The following is a 16,666-nucleotide window of genomic DNA, read 5'->3' as shown; positions in this document are numbered from 1 at the left end:
TCTGGAATTACGCAGCTGGAGAGACAGCGGGAGGCCGGAAAAGTGCAGGATGAAAGCCATTCTGCGGAAGATGGAGGGAAAGATGTTGAGGAACATACTTCAGCGTTGGTGTCCTGGCACACTATGTTGTTGAATAAAACAAGAAGTTGCAGACTAACTTTGTTATTCGTATTTTGATACGAGAAAAGTTCATAATTACATGTGGAACGTTGTATGGTTACCTTATTAACGAAACCGTCTAAAAAGTAAAAAAGAAATATCGATCAACATGGAGAAAAAACTTATCGTCTTTCATAAAAAAGGCAAAGACGAATAAAATCAACAGAGGACGCGCTGACAATGACTGGATATTAATATGGAGGAGATGGAAGCAGTGAGAGGCAGACCAGGAAGAGGCGGACGAGGAAATAGACGTCGGGTGTTTGGGAGTTATCAGATCAAAGGCTGCCAAAACCCTTGAACTTGACAAGCGCTCGCTGTAAGTGCAACGCTGTCGAGTATAGAAGACATGAGTTAGCTGGTGAGTAGACGAGCGAGCAAGTGAACCAGTGAGTGTGTGTTTTGTCTCCTCCAACATGACAAAATGGATGGAGTGAATGAGCGGAGGATTTTTTGTTGCCCGCGTAGATCTTACCACTTACCGATGAGAGAGAGAGAGAGAGAGAGAGAGAGAGAGAGAGAGAGAGAGAGCAACTTTCCCAGTAGGCTAATTTCTCCTAAATATTTATGGGTTTAGGTTTGTATGGAACTTCATGTCATCGAAGTTTCTACAGTAATGGGATTTATTCATGTGAGAAGGAAGATTTGTTGGACAGGGCTTACTGTAACTCTCTCTCTCTCTCTCTCTCTCTGATGTGTGTGTGTGTGTGTGTGTGTGTGTGTGTGTGTGTGTGTGTGTGTGTGTGTGTTTGAAGACGTAGCTCAAATTTTGCCTACGTAACTAAAGTGACTCGCTTTTCTTCACTTTTCTTTATCATTTTTCTTTTGCTTGTTCACTCCTCCTCTTCCTCCTCCTCCTCCTTTCCTCCACTTTTGGCTACCACCTCCAGTCCTTCCTTCCCAACCCACTCTCAGAAATCATATTTCCACAATTTCTCTCTCTCTCTCTCTCTCTCTCTCTCTCTCTCTCTCTCTAAAAAGACCATGTGGAGATGAATATTATAGATAAGGCGCGCGCGCGCGAGTGTGTGTGTGTGTGTAGACAAAAACGAGAAAAAATAAATATAAAACTTTGGAAGGAAAACCGAAACTGTGGAGAGTATGTGTTTTCGTGACGGCTCCACATCTCGTGGGAGCTACAACCCGCCTGCCTGACGCGTCCACACATCATGCGCCACTCTTACCCCAGACTCGTTTTGCCTCCCTCATGTGCACCTTCTGCTCATCTAGCCGTCGTTTGTCTTGTGTTACTTCTTCGCTGTGTGGCGAGTGTGTGTTTGTAGATTGTTTAACTCAATGTCGAGTATTAAGAGCTTGTGCTATATATCTTAGCATAACAAATTAGGCAAATGCAGAATCCTTTGTCTTGTGTTAACTTGTTTAGACAGTTTATGTGAATGTCGAGTACTAAGAACACGCGTTGCATCTTTTATTCAGCTGAGTAAATGGACAAATGTAGAATGGTTTAGCTTTTGATGTGCAGTTTTTACCCTTGCCGGGGAAATTTAGATCAAGAGGTCAACGTTTGAAGCTTAGAACACAAAAGGCTGATCGCGTTCCCTTTGAGCCTGTCGAGTCCCTTCTTCGCCTGAGTAAACTCGTGGCTTGTTGGCGGTAAAGGATGTGGAAGCGGAGTGACTGATATAATACCATCATGCCTTCGAGAGGTCGGGGGCATTTAGTCACTGGTCTCCTTGTTTGCCGAACGTGGGAATCCTTAACTAAAGGACATCCACCACAGGTCAGTGGACGGTACCAATAGAAATGAAAGTAAGAAATTAAGAATAGGAATAATAGCAACAAGAGTATTTACAGTAACAGGAGTAGAAATCGTAGCAGCAGATGATGGAACAGTAGTATCTGTAGCGATAGGCTTATGAGCGGCATTAATAGTAACAAGAAGACTAGGAATAGCAGAAATAATACCAGTCTGGATAGAATAGTGGTAGCAGTGGTAGCAGCAGTAATCATAGCACCAAAAGTAGTAGCAGTTGTTTTAGCAGGATGAGTAGAGGTAGCGGTAATGACAGCAGCAACAGTTGAAGTAGAGGCAGTAGCAGGTGCAGGAAGGGGAAGGTGCAGCATAGGCATTTTACAGGTTCATATTTTTGACTTCGAGGCGTGGTGAAATATATGACTGAAGTGAGTAATTCATATCGGAAAAATATCAAACTGAAATAGGAAAAGCATTGGAATTTCGGTTTTGCTTGACCACAAGTCTTGGTTATTGATGTTCGTGTCTAGAAGAAAACGTAGGTGAAGTTCAGAAGCCTCGAGTGTTCGAATGTCGATGACCCAAGGCATCGTGAGGAAGTGAGGAAGAAAGAAAGGCAGGCGTCACGATATTTGATGTGGTGTTTTATATAGTGTGTGGATAGTCAGGCAATTAACAATATTCAGTTATACGTTTATTCTAAATTTTAAATGATGTATGCCTGCAGGATTATTGTCTAAGTAAACACGCACACACACACACACACACACACACACACACACACACACACACACACACACACACACACACACACACACACACACACACACACACACACACACTGCATTGCCCTCATAGAAGAGATGTTAAATAATAATGTGAGATGAAGGCTCAAAGATTCATTGGGCTTTGTCAAGAGCAAAGCAATTCATGGAATATTAGGGTTTGGAGGGAGGGAGGAGCCGTTAGGGGCTGAGTTCCTCGGCTTAGTGTGTATGCAGGACACGCCTCCGCATCACCCCATCACTTTGGATGACACGCGCTTCTTCTCTGTGGCTTTATCACCGTTTATACCTTTTCATAGTCGTTCATCTCCGGATTTTGATAAACATGATATACCGTAGGCTGGTTTAATATATTTGCTTACCGAGTCCAGAATCTCTTCTTACAGGTTATTACTGAACAAAATACGAGCCTTCGGTCACAAATTTGGTGTGTAGAGAAAAACTGCTGTAGAAGTCAGGTGCTTGAAACATCCTTATCCACGTTGTCACTATTTGTATTATGTGCCTCCTTTCACTTTTAACAAATTCATACGAGGCAGAAGCATAAAGCTATTGAACAACGACGATTCTATCGACCAGCGGGGCAGCAGGGTGGGTGACTCAGCTGCGGGTCACGTGGTGTGTGGTGCCCCGGATTCGGTGACGCAAAATATCACGTGTATATATATATGTTAATGTTGACAGGATGAAATTCACACCTCGAGCAGTTCTTAAGTTCCCTCGATGTTTCTTTTGCCAGACAGTGAGTAGGCAAATTGTTCGCTAAGAACTGACTTGACAAGGCTCTTGAAGGTCAGAAGCTGAAAGAGACAGATTTCTTTGGCGGGAGCTTATCACCAGCCGCCCCACACCTTGCATACTTGGAGGGGAGGGATGCTGGAGTGATATAGGCGGGAACGGTAGGATGGATGAAGTGGGCTGGTTGTGTGATAGAGCCCCTTAAAGCTCCCCTCCCGAGGGCCCCAGATGGCCAGACAGTGATGAGTGTGGCACAGAAACGGTGACCTGGTTCAGTGTGGGGGCAGCATGGTGAGGGGGAGACGGACGGGGCAAGAGTGGTTGCTGCTAGTCACTGCACCACAACGTTCAGCCTATAAAGAAAACACTATTTCCTTCAGCAGAGGCTCGTAATGTTCCTTACAAGCGAGGTGAAATGTTAACGAGGCTCACGCACATCCTGCAACCTTTAAATTATTATGTCTCCTGACGCAAGGCACACCGGCTATTACTTTATATCGTAACTTTGAGACTTTTTTCACATCCGTCGACAGCTTTGCATATTGCCGCTGATTATTCCTTACCTCACTCCTTTGTTCTTCACCAGAATTATTATAATGTTGACTATAATCTGTTTTATTTTCGTGAGTCGGACTGTCAGTAGGACGGCGGCGCCAAACTGTCTATGCCTGTGGCTGTGACCGAGACGTGAAAGTTACCTGTCAAAGTAAACTAGGTCACGAAATTGTGCTGATCAGTGATGAATCTGAGCCTTTGTCCTCATCTCCTGTGGCGAGTCGACTTTCCTAACTCACTCTTAACCCTCCCAATCTTTTATCACTAATCCTTTTCATATGTTTGTACAGTATTTATATTGGAGGGGGTACGAGAAATTTTTCTGAGATATGAAGGGGTCCGGCCACTGAAAAAGGTTAAGAACCACTACTCTAACGTTACTCACTACTACTACCACTACTTCCGATATTTCCACTAATATAACTCCACAAAAAATATTTCCATTCAGCTTTACAACACAAATTATTCTCCGCGATATTACGAAATACTGCAGCTACTACTACTATTACTGCTGCTGCTGCTGCTGCTGCTGGCGGCGGCGGCGGCGGCGGCGGCGGCGGCGTCGCTGCGGCGGCGGCTGCTGCTGCTGCTGCTGCTGCTGCTGCTGCTGCTGCTGCTGCTGCTGCTGCTGCTGCTGCTGCTGCTACTACTACTACTACTACTACTACTACTACTACTACTACTACTACTACTACTACTACTACTACTACTACTACTACTACTACTACTACTACTACTACTACTACTACTACTACTACTTTTTTTGCAATGCTACCATTTTACTACTACTACTACTACTACCACCACCACCACCACCACTCCTACCACCACTGTTCTTGCTACTGCTGTTACTTTTATTACTACCACTTTTACTATTACCACTTTACAACAACAACAACAACAACAACAACAACAACCAACTGCCACACTACCACCACCACCACCACCACCACCACTTTACCACCACCACCACTTTTACCACCACCACTTACCACCATTACACCACCACTTCACCACCACCACCACCACCACCACCACCACCACTTGCCACCACCACCACCACCACTGCACCACCACCACCACCACCACCACCACCACCACCACCACCACCACCACCACCACCACCACCACCACCACCACCACCACCACCACCACTCACCACCACCACCACTGCTCTGCCACCACTGCACCACCACCACCACCACCACCACTGCTGCTGCTGCTGCTGCTGCTGCTGCACCACAACAACAACAACAACAACAACAACAACAACAACAACAACAACAACAACAACAACAACAACAACAACAACAACAACAACAACAACAACAACAACAACAACAACTGCTACTGCTACTGCTGCACCACCACTGCTGCCACCACTAGCACTGCCACTTTACTACTGCTGCTACTGCTAGCACTGCTGCCACCACCACTGCACTGCCACTTTACCACCACCACCACCACTTTCACCACCACCACGACAATTTTACAACCGCCACTTTTGCTGCCACCACCACCATTACTGCTGCTACCACCACCACCACTGCTGCACTGCTGCACTACCACCACTGCTGCCACCACCACTCACTTTACTGCACTGCTGCTGCTGCTGCTGCTACCACTACTACCACTACTACCACTACCACTACTACTACTGCCACCACCACCACCACTGCCACTTTACTACCACCACCACCACCACTTTTACTCCACCACGACAATTTTTACCACTGCTGCTTTACCACCACCACCACCACTACCACTTTACCTGTTGTTGCCACCACTTTACCACCGCTGCCACCACCACTTTACTACTACTGCTGCTGCTGCTGCTGCTGCTGCTGCTACTGCTACTGCTACTACTACTACTACTACTACTACTACTACTACTATTACTACTACTACTACTACTAGTTTTACTACAATCTGTACTAATACTACCAATACTACTACAATTTTTACTACTCACTTTACTACATCCTTTACTAATACTACCACTACTACTACAATTACTAATAGTATTACCGCCACCACCACCACCACCACCACTAACCACCACCACCACCACCACCACCATAACCAAATCCATATCACCCAGAATCCACTTTTTCATCCCCAGAAACCACACCACCACACAGCTACGTAATACCCAAACACGTACCACTCCAGTCAGTCACCCAGTCAGCCTCACCTCATCATACCTGTGCACTGTTTACCTCACCTGTTAGAGTGTAATAAGGCTTAGGAAACCATTCACCTGTTGACACCATTACCTGCGCCTGGTGGTGGTGTTGGCAGCCGCGGCCTCAACACACCAGCTGTTTCATAATTAAACTTGCTGTTCCCATTCTAATCGCTTTACTTTTATTAGTGCACAAGACCCATTTACGTAAGAAGGAGTCAGTAAGGGCGGGAAAAGACTCTTTACACTTGTTACCTGTCCATTTAAGCTGGAGAGAGAAAGAGGAAGAGGGAGACGGACGGGTCAGGTGTGATGGTAACCCACTTGGAAATATGTATGGATGCTTCTTCTTTCATATTTTGACAGAAATAACCAAACTGAATGTAAGGTAACGTGGAAACATTTTTAACACATTTAGGCGAGTTGACTTAACGAGCATCGCAGTCAAGGGGTGAGTCATGCATACACGTGCGGCAATTTGGTTTAGATGTGCGTAAATGGTCTTTCTTTTCCCAGAGAGCACTTTGTTTTCATCTTTATAGCAATTTGGGCCAGAGTGAATTAAGAGGAAGGGAGAGATGGAAGAGGAGGTACAGGAGTCTGGGCGTCTATTGTCTGTGACGAAAAAAGTCAGGAAAGAATGATTGCATTGTTACTTAAAAGTTTCCTCTTATTCTGTGTCACATTTTTTGTATCTTTTCATTATAATTATTTTTCCTTTCTCTCTCTCTCTCTCTCTCTCTCTCTCTCTCTCTCTCTCTCTACCAAACATTCTTCACTTTGGGTTCCTAAGTGCCAGAAACATCATCCCTACTGTGACACACCTTCCACCTCCAGCATCACCACCACCACCACCATCACCACCACCATCACCACCACCACCACCACCATCACCACCACCATCACCACCACCACCACCACCACCACCATCACCATCGCTACCAACGCTGCCACAATTCAGGTTCACGCGATTTCAGGGTTTATTGCTCAGTTTTCAACCGTAGCTCACAATAATTTCTCGGTCGGAGAAGTAACTTTCTTTTTTGTAATCCTAACTGCTATTCTGACCGTAGTACTGTTGTGTTGTAACGCTGATTTATTTAACACACCAGTCTCATATTGCTTCCTCCTTCGTACATTAAACCAATTTGTCTCTCATTGTTTCTGCTCTCTCTCCTGCACATTTTTACCTTGACTAGACCTTCATAGCTTTTCTAACACTTTTTTCTATCTTGTTTTATTCTCTCATCACATTCTCCTCTCCCTGAGCTTGCGTTCGGTAGCCACATAACCCACAATTACAAATCTTGAGAGGGAAAAGTGCCCCTGAAGTTATTACCAACGTATATTGTATGTATTTTTTCCAACAGATTGCCCTCACTAAGGCACACGTTCTTGCACATACTCAGTCCAATTACATTGTGTTTTGTAAGGGAAACATGTTTATTTTGTTCTTCAGCTTTATTGGATTATGCAACACTAGCAACAGTAACATCGAAAGCAATAGCAGTAACATCGAAAGCAATAGCAGCAACAGCAAAAACAGCAACAGCAACAATAACAGCATAGCTACATCATCACTGACTTTTCTCCCATCTCATTTCTCTTTTCCATTTGTGAGGAAAATATTGAAGATTCGTCTGAAAAAATTAAATCGTAATGATCGTAGTGATAGAGGAGAATCTCCGTGAGTGCTTATTATTATATAGATAAGTGTGCATAAAATAAACTCTTCTTTTCTTGAGGACCGTGATGTAAGAAGTGATGAAAGACAAAAATTCATGGTAGATCTTGAACATATATATTTTTTACCTAAAAATCACTAGGACTACATTCGTTCCTTGTTTTGTTTCATTTTGCTAACATTGTAGGAATTTCTATACCTACTACATTTCAATAACAATATATGTTTAAATTAAGCCTGAACTTGATACTATTTTTTCAATGAGCGACTTCCAAATTGTTATTCTAATAAGTTAAACACTAAAGTGAACGAAGCGAGTCACGGTGTTACATCTGTTTTTTTTACCTTAAGAAACTTTTGTCCATGTATGTTTTATTCAAGTAAATGACTTTAGGGAACATGCTCACTGATATTGCTTTTACCCAACCCCTCACCAGAAACAAACGCAAAAAACTCATTCGTGTTGCATTTCAGACTTCCTGGCCAGATGGGAAAAACAAACTGTTCATTTGTACAGTCAACGAAGAGAAGCCAAGCGAGAAACAAGTTGACTGTGGGGAATTCGAAGACCAGAAGCTCTCGCCAAGAGTAATGGTGGATCTCAGAGATGTTGGGTGCAGCAATAGGTAGGTTTCAATGTTTGTTAGTAGAGGTCTCTTCACACCTGCCAGCAGCTTTAGGGATGTAACTGTAGTAAAAAAAAAAAGTTAGCTGTGTCAGGTTTTATACTCACAATGATACGTAAGATACACTGCAATGTCTTTAAAACTGTCGAACACAGGTGTTGTTTGTGTGTGAGATGGATGATGGTATCTTTTAATATTCTGTTACAACACATATGAATGGCTAACCAGTCTTCCATGTTTTATCAAAATATGAAAACTTTGTGTATTGTTTGCATAGATTTTATAGTTTTTTTCGCCTTGAGTTTCTCATTTTGATTTTTTTTTTATGAGCAGCCACACACTTGTGTCTCTCTCTCTCTCTCTCTCTCTCTCTCTCTCTCTCTCTCTCTCTCTCTCTCTCTCTCTCTCTCTCTCTCTCTCTCTCTCTCTCTCTCTCTCTCTCTCTCTCTCTCTCTCTCTCTCTCTCTCTCTCTCTCTCTCTCTCTCTCTCTCTCTCTCTCTCCTCTCTCTCTCTCTCTCTCTCTCTCATACACACACACAGAGCTACCTCCGTAATAAAATTGAAAGGAAAGAAGAATTTAAAAAGTCTCTGAAATGTTTGGGATTTCTTTACATGGATCAATGTTCTCTTATTTTACTGTTTCATAGTTACTGAAATTTCTCGTTGCACGTATAAGTTCTGCACGCCATCTGAATTTTCCCTAGACCGTAGACTACAATACTATTTCCCTTGTCAGTATTTTCTGGGTCCGACAGTCTATTATTAAATACCCAACGTACTTTTCCGAGTCAGGTATTTCACCCCAGCATTCTCTCCTGTCAAGCATCCCTTCACAAACCAGAGTGCGCGGCGAGGAGTATAATCATGCAGTAGCTTTGTCGAGTTTACAAGGACACCTTCCCTTTATGCCCTGTGATTATCTTAGACTCAACATTTTCTTCCTTAATCTCTGGGGTGCACGTTTCATTTTAAGCTCGGAGGCACAGCGGTTCTGTATGGGGAAGAAGGAAACGAGGCGCTGCATGCTGGAACTTCCCGTATGATGCAAATTTGTGCAGGACCAAAATTATGTTTCCTCATATGCTGCATATTTTGTGAAAAGGGAAGGTGTTAGTAGAGTTAGGAAAGGAGCGGACTAGGCAATTTCTTTTCTGTGTGACAACAATGGATAGAAAAAATAAAGGAAAGAAAATGCAAAAACATTACACGGCATCTCGTGTGACAAATTAGGGAGTAAATTGAAACTTTTTAATGTTATATAATGTGGTTGTAGTGACACGCTTCAAATTATGATGTGGATGTAATGTAAAATAATCTGTTGCCTTACGTTTGTGGATGAAGAGAGCATAACTTAAGGTAACTCATTGTCATTTTCTTTGATGAATTATGAAACCAGTACAAAATTGCACGATCACAAAAACGAGTAGGCAAATCAAACATTTAATAATTGCTAATTGTGCTTATCAGGGCTGTTTAGGGATGCTTAATTCACCCCCTGCAAGCGTGATTTCCGAGCTTTGTTACATTTCTAACCTTTTAACAACGCCACTTTAATTTACTGAAGTAGAGTAATTACAAAATCATGAATTTCACGAGCTACAAAATGTAAATTCGGAGATAAGCAGGCAGAACACTCGGGGATAGTCCTGCGTCTCTTGGAGCCCATTACTGGAGATTACACACACACACACACACACACACACACACACACACACACACACACACACACACACACACACACACACAGACACACACACACACACACACACACACACAGACAGACACTGTACGTAGCCTTGGAGTCGAATTGAATCGAAGTCACAATATCTAGTTATATTGCTATCATAAAGAGAGTTGAATATAAAGCTACATAATCCTTGTAAAATTCATTGCCTAACTAATAAACCGTTTATTATTATTATTATTATTACACACACACAGACACACACGGACACGGACACACACACAGACAAAGACACAGACACACAGACAGACACAGACACAGACACACAAGTAAAGGTGTACGTACCACAAGAATCTATTTTAGGGCCCATACTTTTTCTAATATACATAAATGATATTATTGATTCTAGTTCTAAAATTCAATTTACTATCTATGCTGATGACACTACCTTATTAATGAAAGATGTAAATATTGATAGATTACATGAAACTGTAGCTAGTGAACTAAATATCGATCTTTGGATTAAATCAAATAACTTAAAACTTAATATTAGTAAAACAAATTACATATTCTTTCAAAATAGATCCATAAAGCATGTCTTTCCTACTGTATTGTTAAATGGTGAAAAGTTAACCCAAGTCCACACTACCAAATTTCTAGGTGTTACTGTTGATGAAAATTTAAATTGGAAAATGCATATTAATAACATTTGCTTGAAGCTCTCAAAAATAATTGGAATTTTGTATAGAATTCGCCATAATTTAACTGAGGAAGCTAAAATGAGTGTATATTATACTCTTTTTTATCCACATATTACATATTGTGTCTCGTTATGGGCGAGTACTTGGCCTTCATTCTTGAATAAATTGACCATTTCACAAAATAAATTCTTCCGATGTATTTTCCATAAAAAGAAATTTGATTCAACAGATGAAATATACCAATCTAGAAAAATTCTTAAAGTATCTTCTATACACAAATACTTCACATTATTATTGATTTTTAAAACAATTGGTCCTAATTCAGTGTTTAAACTTAGAGAGCATCCCTGTAACACTAGGAGTAATAATGTAGATTTATGCTTACCTGTATTCAGAACTAAACTATTCAAAAATAGTGTTATTTCTTTTGGTCCAGAAATATTCAATAGTCTCCCCCAGGATATAAAAGTCCTGCTCAGAGGATGTAATTTAATTAGATTTAAAAAGGAAATAAAAAGTTATCTGTTACATATGCAAAACTAGATACACCATATATTATTTCATGAATTTGGGAAGATAATGTTTTTCACTGCAATTTATGTTATGATGGATGAGCTCCTGCTGTATTCTTACTTATATTTTATGTCCTGTCAAGTTTACGATCTACCTTGATTAACTAGGTTTTCTTATGTTTGTTCACCCTGCCACAATTTGTTTAAATTAGTTCTTAAAATCTGTCTGTCCTAGGAGTTATAACTCGACAGACAGAGTGTCAAGCTATATTTGTTATGTATTCACATGTTTATAAATGTAAATTATGGCAATAAATTTACTTTACACACACACACACACACACACACACACACACACACACACACACACACACACACACACACACACACACACACACACACACACACACACACACACACACACACACACACACACACACACACACACACACACACACACACACACACACACACACACACACACACACACACACACACACACACACACACACACACACACACACACACACACACACACACACACACACACACACACACACACACACACACACACACACACACACACACACACACACACACACACACACACACACACACACACACACACACACACACACAGGTCCTCTGGCTGGCTTCACAAGCCAGAGGACCGGGGTTCGATTCCCCGGCCGGATGGAGATATTTGGGTGTGTCTCCTTCACGTGTAGCCCCTGTTCACCTAGCAGTGAGTAGGTACGGGATGTAAATAGAGGAGTTGTGACCTTGTTGTCCCGGTGTGTGGTGTGTGCCTGGTCTCAGGCCTATCCGAAGATCGGAAACAATGAGCTCTGAGCTCGTTCCGTAGGGTAACGTCTGGCTGTCTCGTCAGAGACTGCAGCAGATCAAACAGTGAATTACACACACACACACACACACACACACACACACACACACACACACACACACACACACACACACACACACACACACACACACACACACACACACACACACACACACACCAGAGGACCGGGGTTCGATAGCCCGGACAGGTGGAGATATTTGGGTGTGTCTCCCTTTCACGTGTAGCCCCTGTTCACCTAGTAGTGAGTAGGTACGGGATGTAAATCGAGGAGTTGTGACCTTGTTGTCCCGGTGTGAGGTGTGTGCCTGGTCTCAGGCTTATCCGAAGATCGGAAATAATGAGCTCTGAGCTCGTTCCGTAGGGTAACGTCTGGCTGTCTCGTCAGAGACTGCAGCAGATCAAACAGTGAAACAGTGAAACACACAATCGATGTTATAAAGCAACACTTGTGGAATAGGAACTAAATATTCCCTAATTTTCTATATTCTTAAAAAAACACGGAAGGTCGCAAACTTGCAGCCTAGAAACGACCGTCCGAGGAGGCACAGGCCGCCACACTGACCCGGCGTACACTTTCAGCCCGCCAGGTTGAGACCCTTCGTATATCTTGTCGAAAGCACCAACTGTGGAGGGCGCCTGGAGGAAGAAGGCCTTCACCGAGGAGATCGATAGGCAGGAGAAAAGCTGCAAAAACAAAAAGAATGACAGGAGAAAGTGGAACATTTCTAGTAGTCCTTTTCTTCTAACTCGGTGAACAAGGATAATGCAGTGGATCCCATCGTCATGTGTGCATGTGTGTGCGTGTACACGTTTATGTGCCTATGTCTCTGCGCGTGCGCGCAGGCGGTATCCTGTAACTAATTCATAAACTGACCACCTGACGTAGATGTGTATGACCTGCACGCACACAGTCCTTTCTGGATAGTTTTGCCTCACTCAAGAACATTCCCATTTTTTTTTTCTCGGGACGTGGTTACACACGATCAAGTAATTCATATATATATACCATAAAAACTAATTATTTCGTTAATTCCAAACTCATTCTCGTAACTTTCATTTGAAACAAAAAAAAATTGCAGTGTTTTTCTCCCTTTTCCTCATCCGCCAACGAAATATTTCCATAACCAATAAAATGACATTAATCTAGATTATTTTTAACGCGTATTTCCTCACTGAAAATAATGGGAATCATAAATACTGACATACTCAGTCTTCCGCCTCCATCACTCCATGCTTGAAAAATATGCGTGCAAAAACTTTTCGTTGGTAACTGATTGATAACACTGTGGCCATTTTGTACACTGTTGACCTATCCTAAACAAGTGTCCAGAGAACGAACGTCCTTTCCACTAACCCTTGCCCCTGCAATTGACTAACAAAAGGTGAAGTCCAATTCATTTTACTGTGAAAACCACAATTCATTTTACTGTCAAAACCACAAAACTTGTATACACTCAAACGTGTGTCTGTGTGTGTGTGTGTGTGTCTGTCTCTTGCATCTGCTTCATATCACCTTTCCTTCCATTCGTCTTCATTCTCAAATGCAATAACACTTTTCTTACAAGTCATAAGCTTCCCAATCTAACTTGGGAACAAATTCAATTACTAAAGACTGGAAAAATGGTGGATTTCTTTCTTTTCACGTCTATTGCTGCACCTGTCTTACCACTACCAGGCACACGGAAAGAACCACACCCACGATCCTGCACTTTGTATCAACTGTCTCCCACACCCACCAACTGTGGACCATAACCACACCTGTTAAGAAAAATGCCAGACACTCGAGGGAATAGAGAATTGAGGAAGACCAGGGGGAGGAAGAGTTGGAAACGAGATTTTCTTCATATTCAGAGATTACTTCGTAAAATACTAATTTATATATTTTTCTGCATAAGTAACACTAATTCCAGTCAAATTAGAAGCGTCTCGTGCATGTTACTCTTCTGTGCAGTGTCAGCAAAATTAAATAAATCAGTAAGTAGAGGGAGAAACAGACAGACAGAGAGACAGGATAATCGTACACATGTCCTCTCAGCGACAACGTAATGTAACTGATAATAATATCTTCATAATGTGTTCATAATTTTCTCTTGACCTTCCAGCGTTCCAGTTAAGTCAAACAATGTGTAAGCTAACAAGAAAACATAAGACGTAAAGTTATGAACTCACTACCCGGCTGAGCTCTCGGAAAGGCAAAAATATCATGATTACGAAGCGGCATTAAAACTCCCAATTTCCTGCCTTCCAAGTTAAAGCTTTGCCTTCCACTGTAAAAAGACCGTAAAGGAAATGTCGGCCATGGAATGATGAGAGTTGATGGTGCCAACACTGCAAGGCCATAAATAACTTTGCATTTCACAGCCAAATCTAATATGAATCTGTATTGGAGCATTATCTCCTCTAGTGACAGAATGATCGGCAGAATTCACTCCATATAATTAAGTGCCTCGCGTCGCAACACATCACACTGAAAGCAGCAGGAAATTGTCGATTAAAGAGTCGTACCGAATATCTGCCCCCCCCCTTCTCTCTCTCTCTCTCTCTCTCTCTCTCTCTCTCTCTCTCTCTCTCTCTCTCTCTCTCTCTCTCTCTCTCTCTCTCTCTCTCTCTCTCTCTCTCTCTCTCTCTCTCTCTCTCTCTCTCTCTCTCTCTCTCTCTCTCTCTCTCTCTCTCTCTCAACTCATTACCACATAAGCATTTACACAGTCCTCTGTAAACAACTCTAGATTACTTATTTTCTATACCATATATTTTTCTCAATGCTATAGTGTGTGTGTGTGTGTGTGTGTGTGTGTGTGTGTGTGTGTGTGTGTGTGTGTGTGTGTGTGTGTGTGTAATTGAGTGCGTGCGTGATTGAACAAAAAAATATAAATAAAATATGATAAACGCAAGGAAATCGTCAAATACTCACTACTCATTACTGAATTCAACCTAAGCAAAAAAAAAAAAAAAAAAAAATTTGATAAGGGAGGAAAGAAAACACAGTCCGTTTATGCGTTCTAAATATACATCAACTAGGGAAGCTATCTACAAGGCCACCTCAAATCCGTCTGTATACATTTCCTAAACCTCAACTTCCTCACCTTCGCGCCAGCAACCCACGCACTCCATCAAACGCCCACGCCCACCCCCACACATGCACCTTTCTCTTACTCCCTTACTTCTGTCAAACCGAATGTGAATCAAGAAAAACCCATCAACATGAACAAAAAAAAAAAAAAAAACCGGAAGGGGACAGAGAAGGCGCTCCCTCACTATAAATACACCTCACCTCGATACACGTGCCAAGGACCAGACGTACGTACGCGAGTGAGGGGAAATATTGATGTTTTGGTGCAAGAAGCGAAGAGGGTCACCAAGTAGGGCAGCAGAAGACACGCGTGACGGTGTTTGGTGGTGGTGGTGTTGGTGGTGGTGGTGGTAGGGCAAGAGGTGACGCTGCAGTGCTAACGAGGCGTCACGCAAGCGGAAGGGAAATGTTAGTCTCATGTTCTAAAACGTATTGCCAAATGTTGTTAGGGTGGTAATGGCCTGTTCGTATTTTGTTTTCTTACGTCCTTCAGTGTATTTCAAAATTGCATGATACGCTTTCACTTTCGGCAAGGACACGTAACCGAGATTTAAATAGCAGCGTATCGAGTTCAACTTGAAATTATGAATCCACGTTAACCTTTTTGCTTCGATGTAAATATTGCTAAAACCACCGTTAGACAGACAGACAGACAGACAGACAGACAGACAGACACAGACACACACACACACACACACACACAGACAGACAGACAGACAGACAGACAGACAGACAGACAGATAGATAGATAGATAGACAGACAGATAGATAGATAGACAGATAGACAGATAGACAGACAGATAGATACACACACACACACACACACACACACACACACACACACACACACACACACACACACACACACAGTACTACCCGAAGATCGGTCTATGAGCTCTGAGCTCGCTCCGTAATGGGGAAGACTGGCTGGGTGACCAGCAGACGACCGAGATGAATTACACACACACACACAGACACACACACACACACACACACACACACACACACACACACACACACACACACACACACACACACACACACACACACATTCTGCTATTTTACGTCATTAAACGCAGCTACACGAGTCGGGCATGAGTTGGAGGCAGCGGGTGCTGTGCCTAGAAAAATTCGACTGGTTCAAGCAACTTCCGCCGCCCACCTGCAGCCCACTCACGCCCACCTGTTCTCACACATGCACTCAGGCACACACACAAGTATTTACGATCCTATGACTGCACCTTCCTTCACGTTAAGCCAGTGTGTATATATTACTAAAATTAAAAAAATACTAAAGTGTTTCCCTTCCACCCCACTAAACATGAATGAGATGCACCACCACCCTGGCTCTCCCTCCACGATTGACATCTGACAACCAGACTCATAT

General features: G+C 42.5%; 2 protein-coding genes and 1 long non-coding RNA gene across 14 annotated transcripts in view; 1 reads left to right on the top strand and 2 right to left on the bottom strand.

The window, feature by feature from the left end:
* The window catches only part of LOC123504992 (trichohyalin-like), a 335,118-nt gene that overhangs the window by 84,839 nt on the left and 233,613 nt on the right, over positions 1-16,666 (bottom strand). The window lies entirely within an intron of this gene.
* The window catches only part of LOC123504998, a 253,154-nt gene that overhangs the window by 234,247 nt on the left and 2,241 nt on the right, over positions 1-16,666 (top strand). For 5 of the 7 annotated variants that reach the window (XR_006675012.1, XR_006675013.1, XR_006675010.1 and 2 more), the window contains one exon: positions 8,295-8,446. Coding sequence is in view for 3 of the 7 variants with exons in the window: in XM_045256000.1 (XP_045111935.1) it covers positions 8,295-8,446 (152 nt within the window). In the remaining 4 variants the exon portion in view is untranslated. Of the gene's footprint in view, positions 1-8,294; positions 8,447-12,713; positions 13,091-16,666 lie in introns of those variants that run through there. The other 2 variants (XR_006675011.1, XM_045256002.1) reach the window with 2 other exon arrangements.
* Positions 8,376-16,666, bottom strand: part of LOC123504999 — a 22,738-nt gene continuing 14,447 nt past the window's right edge. The window contains exon 3 of one of the 2 annotated variants that reach the window (XR_006675014.1): positions 8,376-8,508. This is a non-coding gene — a long non-coding RNA (uncharacterized LOC123504999). The remainder of the gene's footprint in view (positions 8,509-16,666) is intronic. The other variant, XR_006675015.1, reaches the window with a different exon arrangement.

This window comes from Portunus trituberculatus, chromosome 17, assembly GCF_017591435.1.
Source record: "Portunus trituberculatus isolate SZX2019 chromosome 17, ASM1759143v1, whole genome shotgun sequence".
Classification (NCBI taxonomy): Eukaryota; Metazoa; Arthropoda; class Malacostraca; order Decapoda; family Portunidae; genus Portunus; species Portunus trituberculatus.
This window is presented reverse-complemented; position numbering and strand designations above follow the sequence as displayed.